The 11107-nt window shown below is 44.0% G+C and overlaps 1 protein-coding gene across 8 annotated transcripts in view; it reads right to left on the bottom strand.

Moving 5' to 3' along the window:
- Eda (ectodysplasin A) overlaps positions 1 to 11107 on the bottom strand; it is a 403176-nt gene that overhangs the window by 5002 nt on the left and 387067 nt on the right. For 2 of the 8 annotated variants that reach the window (XM_070040247.1, XM_070040251.1), the window contains 4 exons: positions 6582 to 6761; positions 4456 to 4490; positions 3490 to 3541; positions 1054 to 1184 (listed from right to left, as the gene is read on the bottom strand). In XM_070040247.1, the coding sequence (XP_069896348.1) occupies positions 1054 to 1184; positions 3490 to 3541; positions 4456 to 4490; positions 6582 to 6761 (398 nt within the window). The remainder of the gene's footprint in view (positions 1 to 1053; positions 1185 to 3489; positions 3542 to 4455; positions 4491 to 6581; positions 6762 to 11107) is intronic. The other 6 variants (XM_070040248.1, XM_070040252.1, XM_070040249.1 and 3 more) reach the window with 3 other exon arrangements.

The following is an 11107-nucleotide window of genomic DNA, read 5'->3' as shown; positions in this document are numbered from 1 at the left end:
AAGGCTAACACTCTACCACCTTGAGCCATAGCACTACTTCTGGTTTTCTAGTGGTTAATTGGAGATACGAATCTCATAGGACTTTCCTACCCTGGGTGCCTTTGAACCTTGATCTTCAGATCTCAGCTTCCTGAGTAACTAGAATTACAGGCATGAGCTAACAGTGCCCGGCTATACATGCTCTTTTGATGGAAACTGTGTATCCAGGTGCTGTATAATCTTTAGGGTCAGGACCAAGGTACACCAAGATGCTTGGTGTACTTAACAAATGGTTGTTAACCCACCTTCTCTGGCCACTTTTCTGTGAGACCCATCTGTTGGCTCCACAGTCCTTTTGTCCATTTGTCTGGTTGCTGCCCCACCCCTGAAGCCTCAGTGTTAAGGCTCATCTACTGCTAGCTCTAGGGAGACACCTCCACCAGTGGAGGCAAACAATTGTAGGGTGAAACAGGTGGGTACTGGCAGACCTGGGGGAAGTGGGCCCAGGGCAGGATAAGGACAAAAAACAGAGGGACAAAGGCCTGGGAGAATGACAGCAGAAAGGAGGTAAGAATAACAGAAACAGAGAGACAAATGGGAGAAAGAGGAAGGAAAGACAGTCAGAAATCTTTCTGAGGTGGAGAGAAAGTCTGCAGGAGCACTATTCATTAAAATGCCCAAGCTAGCAGTGCTTTGGGGGAAGGGCTCTCAGCTTGGGAACTGACTTTGAAAAACTTTTGCTGAGACCAAGTTCAAGTTTGGCTGTAGAACCAAACAATTTAGAGGGAAAACGGGGCCTGAGGCCCTGCAGGAGGGAATCAGACAGCAGGGAGTGGGAAGGGCCTCTTTTTCATTTTTCAGTATTTGGTCAAGGGGGAAAACACACCAAGAAACTGGCCCCCTCTCTGGACCTTTCAACTCCCTCCCATCGCTCTCCCTCACCCTCCCTCACTCCCCCAACCCCAGGGCCCAAGCAGGAAGTTTGGTCTTGGCTGGCTACACAGTGCCCCATTGTGGCCTGCGCCGGATCTGCATTGTGGATATAAGAAGAGTTACGCCTAAGACCGTACTCACTTCTACCTGACTATAGATGAAGTAGGTGCCGTCCACCAGTACCTCCAGCTCCCCGCTGCGGGGATGTAGCTTAAACACCTTGGGGTTCATAGTGATGCGAGACCAGTCATTGAGCACTCCACCTGAAAGATCTCAGTATGAGAGAAGGGTAGTCACTCAGTACATGTCAGAAGAATCTGGGCAATAGCAATAAGAAACACCAAGCATTTTACAACCCCAGCCTCATCCCAGGTGACCAGGAAGGCCCAGAGGCCAAGCTTTAAGAGGACAAGTTGAAAGCAGGGAAACTGTGCTCTTTGTAAGGCAGCTATCAGGCCTGCCTCAGGGCCCCAGGGCTCTGTATATCTATCTTCACCCCCCTCCTCTCCTGAGCTGTTGTTCGTCTGCAAGGGTCTTTAAGCAACATTTTTTAATTTGAATTGGGAGGGGCCAGCAAGAGGAGAGTGAACACAGCACACTGCTTTATTTTCTTTGTTGTTACAAGGCTGCACAGGCAAAATTCAGACACTGAGTGGCAGGCTAGGTCTATTATTATGCAGTTTCACTTTCCCAGTCATAGTTCCCCAGTCTCCATCCTATTTCATAGGTTTATGGGTTTTCTCCTCTGTAAGGGATTCCTTTATCTGGGTCCTCCATACCACTCCAGAAAAGCCTCGTAGGGCCCCAGGGAACCACTTAGCCCATTCAATTGTCTATCTGGGAACCTTTAAGGATCAAGGGTAATAGCTCAGATTCCACTATCCCCCAGGTCTTGTAGGTAAGAGGAAGCTTTGTTCAAGTTAGGGAAAGACTACCAAGCTGCAGTAGAGTAGCTAAGAGTACAGATGGTGGAAGATGACTTGGACCTGAGGTACCCTTGGCAAAGCATCCATCTCTTAATCCTACTCCATTTAGGAGGAACCAGCATGTAAGAGCACGTGTGTGTGTGTGTGTGTGTGTGTGTGTGTGTGTGTGTGTGTGTGTGTGTGTGTGTGTGTGTGTGTGCCTGTAAACTTCCCTTTCCATCCTGTGGAAGAAAGCTGTTATGTTCCTTCATACCACAGGAGGGAAGCCAAACCCATAGGGTTACTTTCTCCTCTTAGTCATCCACCCATTACCTAACAAATTTTATAGTGTGTGTGTGTGTGTGTGTGTGTGTGTGTGTGTGTGTGTGTGTGTGTGTGTGTGTGTGTGTGTATTCTGACGTTTGAGCTCAGGGACTGGCCCTGAGCTTTTGTGCTCAAGGCTGGTGCTCTACCGCTTGAGCCACAACTCCCCTTCTGGCTTTTTTGGTGCTTAATTGGAGATGAGTCTCATGGAGTCTGCTGCCTGGGCTGGTTTTAAACCATGATCCTCAGATCTCAGCTTCGCAAGTAGCTAGGAGTCCAGGCATGAGCCACAGGCACCTGGCTGTATCAGGTATCTTAACTTTTCTTTATTCATTGCTTCTACTCACATCCCTCCCTTTTCTACTCTAAGCTTGGTAAGCATCTGGCATGTTGGCTAGCTTGCTGCTTCCCAAGGCTCCTGGGGGTTCATGCATTTTAGGCTTTGGCACCCTGAGGATCGGACATTATTTCAAAGCACTGTTCTTTAATGAATGTTCATGTCTCTTTGGGGAAGAAAATGAACCTAAGCATTCACTGGAGTCTATATACACATCACTGAAGTAGCACAGAGCCTAGTAAAAAGAGTCAGAAAGACATAGCTTTGGATCTCAGCAACTAAACTTTGAAATCTTGGGCCAGTTAATTAACCTCTCAGTTCCAGTTTCTGTCTCTGCAAAAAGAACCTGACTCCTACCTCACTAGATGGTTGTGAGGGCCAAATGAAATAAAAGACAAAAATATGCTGGAAACTCTAAAGTGCTATACACACGTAAGACAGTATGATTTATTATGGTATTATACAATCTCTCGGGGACTCTTAAATACAGGGAATACATGAAAGCAGTTTTTTTCAACCTCTTGGAACACAATCTCACTTTGATAGACATTAGCATCTCACATTCCCTAGAGATTACAGCATGCCCTTCCTTCCCTGAGAGAAATGACCCTTCCATCCATTTTCTGTGCACAGAAACCAGACAAGAAGATTTGATGTAGTTTTACTTTCTGTAGTTTGTATTGTGAAAATGCTTACCAAACTACACATACCTTCATGGAGATTCTCATATAGCCTCCCTTCCTCCCCAAGAATACTTAGGTAGATAATGTCACAAGTCTCCTTCAGCTCCCTCATCAGTGGATTCTGAATATAATTTGGGGGTAGCAATAGCTCTTGATACAAGCAGTTATGTGGGAGAGCCAGCAGAGGGCAGGATGGAGCAGTGAAGGGCTTCCTATGCCAAGGGTACCTCAGCAGCCTGGGAAGAACTAGGCTGAGTGATTATTTGGAGGTTGGGAAAGAAGGAATGAAGAAGCTCCTCTTGGGGAATGAGCCTACATAGATTCTTACCATTCTTGACTTGAATTGCTGACCCTTGGCCCTGTAGGTGCACCACAGCTGGCTGGGAGGATGAGAAGGAAAGAGTCACTGTAATGGCTGCTTGATCAGCCACACATTCCCTCCCCAAGTTTTTCTAGTTTCCATTTGTATCCCAATTATGGGATATTTCTACTTGAGTGTAATGTGATTTTGTGCCTCTGCCACTTCCTCATTATATGACCTCAGCGAAATGTAATGCCTCTGAGCCTCATTTCCCCAACTGTAAAATGGGGATTATGAGAATCTCTGTCTGGCTTCTTCACACAGGGGTGTTTGAAGATCAAATGAGGTGATGGATGTAAAATTGTCCTGCAAGGCTAGCAAGCATTGTGCTGTGATGTAGATTTATCACTGTGGCCAAACAGCTACAGTGAGGGCAGCTTCGAGGAGACAAGGGCTAGGCCAGGCAGCAGAACCTGCCAGTAGAGACAGATTAGCAAGCTCGAAGACAAGGGAGGAGCCATCAGGCCATTAAGGCAGAAGCCCAGGCTGGCCTTGGCCTGGAGCTACTTGGCTGTTTTTCAAGGACAAACTCTTATACTTCTCAGCTCCAGATCCCAGGCACTCTGAGTGCTGGCCAGGTGTCTGGGGATGTCTGGGGAGTTGGAGGCCCAGGTGAACAGGCCTACTGGAAGCTCATTTCAGGTGACTACTGTGCCTGATGGTGGCGACACTCTGTCTCCTGTGGAAAGAGGACAAAAGGTCCTGGCAAGGCAGGGTTCCCGTAGCTTAAGTCAGACCCTAGGGCAAAACTTTTCTATTTATAGATGGGGAGGGGTTTCAGCCTGAAAACAAAACAAAACAAAACAACCTCAGAACCTCCAGAGTGTCCTTATAAAATAAAGCCTTAAGAAATTTTATGGGGAGTTGACTTAAAGGTGGCTCTCAACCTGTGGCCTTCTCTTCTCCCCAGGAAGAGAGCAATCCCCAGCCAACCTGGTTCTCTCTCGTTCCAGCTTTATCCGCAGCACCTGCAAGATAGGACAGGACAATGAAAGGGCATGCTCCTTCTACTTTCTTCTCTCCTCACTTCTGCAGCAGTGGCACTGAGCCTTGCTCTCTGGGGCCAGCCCTGAGTTTTCTTCTCTAAAGATTAGAGCTGGAGGGGAGGGGGGTCAGACTGACAAGAGAGGCCCTAGGATGAGATTTCTTCTTTTGCCTTCCTGGCTCTTACCTTCATCTTTAGTGGAATGAACATCCATAGTAAATCTAGCTTTTTTGCCAATGTTGGCCCAAGGAAAACACCACTTTGTACCCATGAGGAGTAATGAGAGGGCATTCCTATCACTGTGTGTTTCTGAGATGATGCCACTTGCTTTTCTAGCCGTTTGCTCCCTTTCTATCAATTGTCTTTATAGAACCCACTGCCATTTGTAAAGATCTTGTTTCTTTAATTGTCTCTCTGCCTCTAGGACATAAACTCTATGAGAGCAGGGACCACTTAGCAATATATCTCCTTGTACACAGAAATTGCTCAATTAATATTTGTGGAATGATTGGATTAGAAAAACTAACTCTGTCTCTTGTGACCATGGTAACACTGCTGAGCCCTGTTTAAATTATAAGTTGAGGAATCTGAGTTCTGTTGCTAAATTCTTGGTCCCAGAGAAATAAACTGTAGAGTCTATTGCTTGAAAACATCAAGATACAGAAAGGGAGAAGAAGAAAGAACTAACAACTGACATTAACCCAGGAAGTCTGACGGCTGTCAACTCCAGTTACCCAGGTTTGGATCTACAGCCATACCTTTTGGATCCTCTCTGGGACTCAGGGGAAAGAGGTAAATGGATGAAATGGTATCTTGTTTGTATATGTGTATATACGTGTTATGGTTTGGGGGCTTGCCCCTTAGCTATTTTGCTCAATGTTGGCACTCTACTACTTGAGCCATACCTCTACTTCTGTCTTCTTGGTGGTTAACTGGAGATAAAATTCTCGTAGACTTTTATGTCTGGGGTGGCTATGTATTGCAATTCTCAGATGTCAGCCTCCTGAGTAGCTTGGATTACATGTGTAAGCCACTGGTGCCTGGCTGAAATGGTATTAAAATGGGTAGTGTGGGGGCTGGGAAGATGGCTGGGAAGTGTGCTTGCCTCACACGCATGAGGCTCTGGGTTCGATTCCTCAGCACCACATAAGCAGAAAAAGCTGGAAGTGGCACTGTAGCTCAAGTGGTAGAGCATTAGCCTTGAGCTGAAGTGCTAAGGGACAGTGCCCAGGCCCAGAGTTCAGGCTCCACGACTAACAAAAAAAAAAGGGTAGTATGGCGGGTTAAGGATCTAGTGTGAGAATCACTTGGTTCCAGGAAAGGAAGACCTTGGGGCCTAGGTTTGTTGCATCTACTGCCAGACTTTATTGTAAGTAACTACTTGTTGTCATCTCTGGGAAAGGAAACAGTGTTCATGGGATCAAAGTATCCTAGGACTTGTTCTTTTGTGCAATCCCCAACATTCTTTCCCATAGCCTGTTCTAGCTATACCAAAAATAGTGTGTGGAGCTAGATGCTGGAAATCAAATCAGAGGAGATCAAGGTTGTCCTCACTTAGGATTTCCTGTGACTTCTCAGGGCCTCTATCCCTTGCCTCTGTTTCTGGCTCATCTAAGTTTACTAGCCTACTCACTATAGAGAGGCTTGAAGTGAAGGATAGATTATGATAGAAGGGTTGAACTGGACAAGAATAGGGCTCCACCAACTGATAGAGCAGGCCAGACCATACCAGCACGTTCAACTGCTAGCACTATGCTTGGCTAGGAGACCTATATTTCTTACTGCATGCCATAAATGTCATCATCAGTGTTTGAAAATGCTCTCCTCCTCTTGCTCTCAAAAAGTGAGCAAATACAGTCATTATATTCAATGTACATTATGTAAAATGAACTATGTAAGGTCAGGGGAGGTAGGGGGATATGAGAGAGAACAAAGGAAGGAATTACACTGATGAAGAAGCATTGTACTCATAACCTCACTAATGGAATTGTAATCCCTTTATACAACTACTTAACAATAAGAATGTTTAAAAAAAAAGTACTTCTAAATTTTTTGGAGAGATAGAGGAACTCACCAGAAGGTCCCTGGAGGCCAGGGGGTCCTTGAGGACCTGGAGGGCCAGGAGGACCGGGCGGTCCCATAACAGTTGTTCCTGGAATGCCAGGAATTCCTGGGATCCCTGGGGGTCCCTGGGGTCCTGGAGGTCCTGGAGGTCCTGGGGGACCATTGGGCCCAGGTGGCCCTGCCTTCTTTCCTGAAAAACAGTATCCAGCATTACATTTGAAGCTACATTGACTGTCAAGGATGTGCTGTTAGTAGAGTGCTGTCAGGAATTGTAGAGACTTAGAACAATACAAAGTCAGCCATCTGGGAGTTTATCCTAAAAAGCCAGAAACCTTATTTCATGGGCCTGGCTTGAACTCAGAGCCTAAGTGCTATCCTTGAGCTTGTTTACTCAAGGCAAGAGCTCTACCACTTTAAGCCACAGCTTCCCTTCCAATTTTCTGATGGTTAATTGGAATGAAGAGTCTCATGGACTTCCCTGCCTGGGCTGGCTTCAAATCACAACACTCAGATCTCAGCCTCCTGAGTAGCTATGATTATAGGTGTGAGTCACCAGTGCCCAGGTAAGAGCCAGACAACTTTATCTCATATAACCTCTCAGCCTGACTTGAGGCTAGAGAAATAAATGGCCTTCAAGGAGCTCAGTCTAGTAGGGAGATAGTCATAGTCATTGGGAAGTGCTACATTAGTGGTAAGGACCAAATGCTGAAGAGGTCAGGGGATGCTTCAAAAAGGAGGTCATGTTTCAGCTGAGTCCAAAGGAGGGGAACTACCAAGCAGTTAGACCTATGGGTCGCTTGATGGTTCCTTTTTAGAATGGGGCTATTGTCAAAGAGCATGGGACTTTCATGTTCACTACCCAGTCTGGTGGACTTGATGTGGCTCACAAGAGGAAGCTGGACAGTGTAGAGTCAGGAACACTCTTACAGGAGTCAGTATGTTCAGGGGGCTGAGAATGAAGCATGGGAAGGAGTTTGAAAGGTAGGGTGGATGGTAAGGGAGAGTAGCAGAGAGGGAGAGATTGAGAATATTGAGAAATAATAGGAAAGAAGAGGAGGTGGAACGGAGAGAACAAAAGAGGAGGCATAGGCTTTGTTTCTCAGCTGAACTCTCTAAACTCTATTTCTAAAGATCTCTAGGAAAGGAAATTCTGCAAACTCCTTCACCCCTCACTGCTCAGCTAGAAAGTTTTCTGGTATATTTAACTGAAATCCCTCTTGTGGCAGTTTGAACTTTTTTCTTATTCTTTGTATAGACAGAGAAGAAAAGTTACCAGCACATATATAAAACCCTTCATATGCTGAAGGACATTAGGTTACCCATCAACCTTCATTTTTATAGGCATAAGTAATCTACCTTCCTAGAAATCTTTTCTCTGAGGCTGTATTCATTAATATATTATTTGCCATGGCCACAAATGCCTTACCTTTTCCTTCTTATTGTTCTGCTAGAGCACCCATCACCCCTCCTACTTCATATTCCAGTCCTTCCAAGTTCCTACCACAATATAGTCATGTTAAATGAGTCATAACTGTTGTCTTGAACCCAAGTCTTCAGTTCCTCCTATTGACTTGTTCTGATCTGAGCAGATACACTTAAGAACTGCAGGCGATTATTCTATTCCATGGATTGTACTAGGTGTTTTATTCCTTCACTGTCTTTTCACAATTTGGGGAAGTTCTAAAAATGGAAGCCTTTTGCCAGACATTATCACTATGTCCTTACTTACAGTAATTTCTTCATTTTTGTGTCAGTACTAGTGCTTGAACTCAGGACCTGAGCACTCTCTCTTAGCTCTTTTTGCTCAAGCCTGATACACTACCACTTGATCCACACCTCCACTTCTGGATTTTTGGTGGCTATCTGGAGATTCGAGTCTCATAGACTTTCCTGCCTGGGTTAGCTTCAAATTGCAATCCTCACATCTCAGCCTCCTAAGTAAATAGAATTCAGTGAGCCATTGGTGCCTGCCTCTAAGGTAATTTCTTAGAATTTTAAATACAATTTATTTACTGCCAAGAGTAAACTGTCAGTAATGTGTTGCCAGGAGTTTTAGAGACTTCATGACACTCTCTAAGGTTAAAGTTTTTGCTTTAAACTGTACTGGCTCCAACTCTCTGCTCCTTAGACTCTTATCCTGGAGAATCCTATCTTAATTTATCGGCTCTTCATTTAAAAATAATGTTTCAGTGGGGGTAAATGAGGGAGGGGGTAACACTGTTCAAAAATGTACTAATTCCCTTACTAATGTCACTGTAACCCTCTATGTATATCACCTTTACAATAAAATTAAATCAAACAAGTAATATGTCATGTCCAAGAAACCAAACATTCATGGCAAGGTCATTCAAGAAGCCAACTGTCCGTGTCTAACCACATCAGAATTTGGAAATAGAATGCAGATCATTATAGGATTGCTGTCTCAGGGAAGCAAAGAAAGAAAGCTCTGTAGAGCATTTCTCATAGTCATTTTAGTAATGAAGACCTAGAGGCATGAGATTTAGAATTTTCCCTGCACTTAGCAGCAAAAGATCAGATCTGCCCAGTTTCTACATCTAGCCAATTTGAAGATGTTGAACAGGGAAACCATCCCCCTTAGGATTTGGGAAGTTTCCAAATCAGGCTTAGTCAGTTCCCAAGTTTCAATTCTAGCTAGTGTAGTGGAAAGAACACAGAATCTGTACTCAGGAGATAAGGAGGTAAGCCCCATCTCTGCCATAGATGTACTTTCCATAAATCCTTTCCTCTTCTTGAGCCTTAGTTTCTCTATCTGTGAAAAGAGGGAGCTTGGCCTTGGTGATTTCTCCATTTTCTCTTGAAATTCTCCATGAGGAGAACTGACCTACCTCTGGCAGTCAGGGAACTTCTCTAACCTTATACGGTTGCTTCTCCCTCTTGATTTGTTTGGAGGTGGGTATGGAATAGACATTGAGGATGGTGTATGTTAGATCATCCCTGGTCCTACCTATTATTTGCAGGCCTAACAGACTTTTTAGCTATAGTGTGTTCTGTGGGTAATACACCTTCAAGGATGTGAGTCCTCTGTAATTGCTTAATGTAATTGTAGAAGAATTATAGCCAGACACATCTCCATTCCAAGATAATAATGGTTGGTGCATAAATAGAGGATGTTCACTTATGAAGATGTTAGAAGGCATTTGAACAAAAGCTTCTGCTACAATCCAGTTCTGCAGCTGGCTTCTGCCTTTCTAGAATCAGAAAAGTGTGCTTTTCCTACTTGTATACTTACAGGAAGTTCAGTCCAAAGAAGAATATATATATATGTATGTGTGTGTGTGTGTGTGTGTGTGTGTGTGTGTGTGTGTGTGTGTGTGTGTGTATGTGTGTATACACACACACATATAAATATAATGGCCTGTGGACCAAGATGGTTGAATTCCTTCTCCTGACTTTCCAACGTTAATAGAATATTTCATGATACAAAAGATCAGAGACATTTGCACTTACAATGTTACCCTGTGTAGTCTTAGATGAAAGAATACATTATTCCTTTTTTGTGTATGTGGGTCTAGGGCTTGAACTCAGCCTGGGTGCTGTCCCTGAGCTTCTTTTGCTCAAAGCTGACATTCTATCACTTGAACCACAGCTTTACTTCTGATTTTTTGATGGTTAATTAGAGATAAGAGTCTCATGGACTTTTCTGCCCTGGCTGGCCTCTAGCCTAAGTCCTCAGATCTCTGCCTCCTGAGTAACTAGGATTACAGTTGTGAACCATTGGAGCCTGGCTCACTATTCCTTTTAAAGCTATACTTCATCCAAGGGGTATTTCCTTCACTTTTTAGGTAAGTCCCAAATGTTGAAGGGTTTAAGGGAAAGACTGAGGGAGAGAGAGGGACAGGGAGATAAGAGAAATCCTGATAGTTGTGGAGGTAGGAAAATTCCACTAAACGTGAAAATTGAGTGAACAATTCAATTTACCTCTTCAGGCATGTGCCTATTCACTGTGTCCAAGGAAATCCATATGAAATGGATTCTAAATCACTTGCAGCCCAAGTAAATGCTTAAGGCTTATGTGCAGTCTTTTCCCAGTAATGTCCCATACACAAGGTAGCAGTGCTGGGCAATGATATGAGCTATAATTTTAGTATTAAAAGTATGTGACAAGAGTTAAGAAATAAATGTTTGAAAATCAAATTTACTTTCTTAAAAAAGAGTATCTTGCCCAGCCCCTCCAGAGTAAAAAGTTTTTCTCATTGAGTCTACCTTTATGGCTGTTTATTATCCTGGCTTAGCTTGGGTCTTGAGAAGGCCAGGCCCTTTCTCAATATCTTTACAAGAGGAATTCAAGTTTTACCTGTGGACCAGGGTGCTTCAAGGTACCCAAGAACTTCAGTGTTCAGAACACTAGTAGGCTGCACCTAAAAATAGTCTCTTTTGGCCAAGTTTGAAGTTGTTAATTTATTCTAGAAAGCTCCATAATTTTTTTTTTTTGTGATACTGAGGTTTGAACTTGGGGCCTCATATTTGTTATCAGGCACTCTACAACTTGAGACACTCCGATAAGATCTCACTTTA

This window comes from Dipodomys merriami, unplaced genomic scaffold (assembly GCF_024711535.1).
Source record: "Dipodomys merriami isolate MVZ:Mamm:240054 unplaced genomic scaffold, mDipMer1.0.p SCAF_3, whole genome shotgun sequence".
In the NCBI taxonomy this organism is placed as follows: domain Eukaryota; kingdom Metazoa; phylum Chordata; class Mammalia; order Rodentia; family Heteromyidae; genus Dipodomys; species Dipodomys merriami.
The sequence above is the reverse complement of the archived record's forward strand: the minus strand, read 5'-3'. Positions and strand labels throughout refer to the sequence as shown.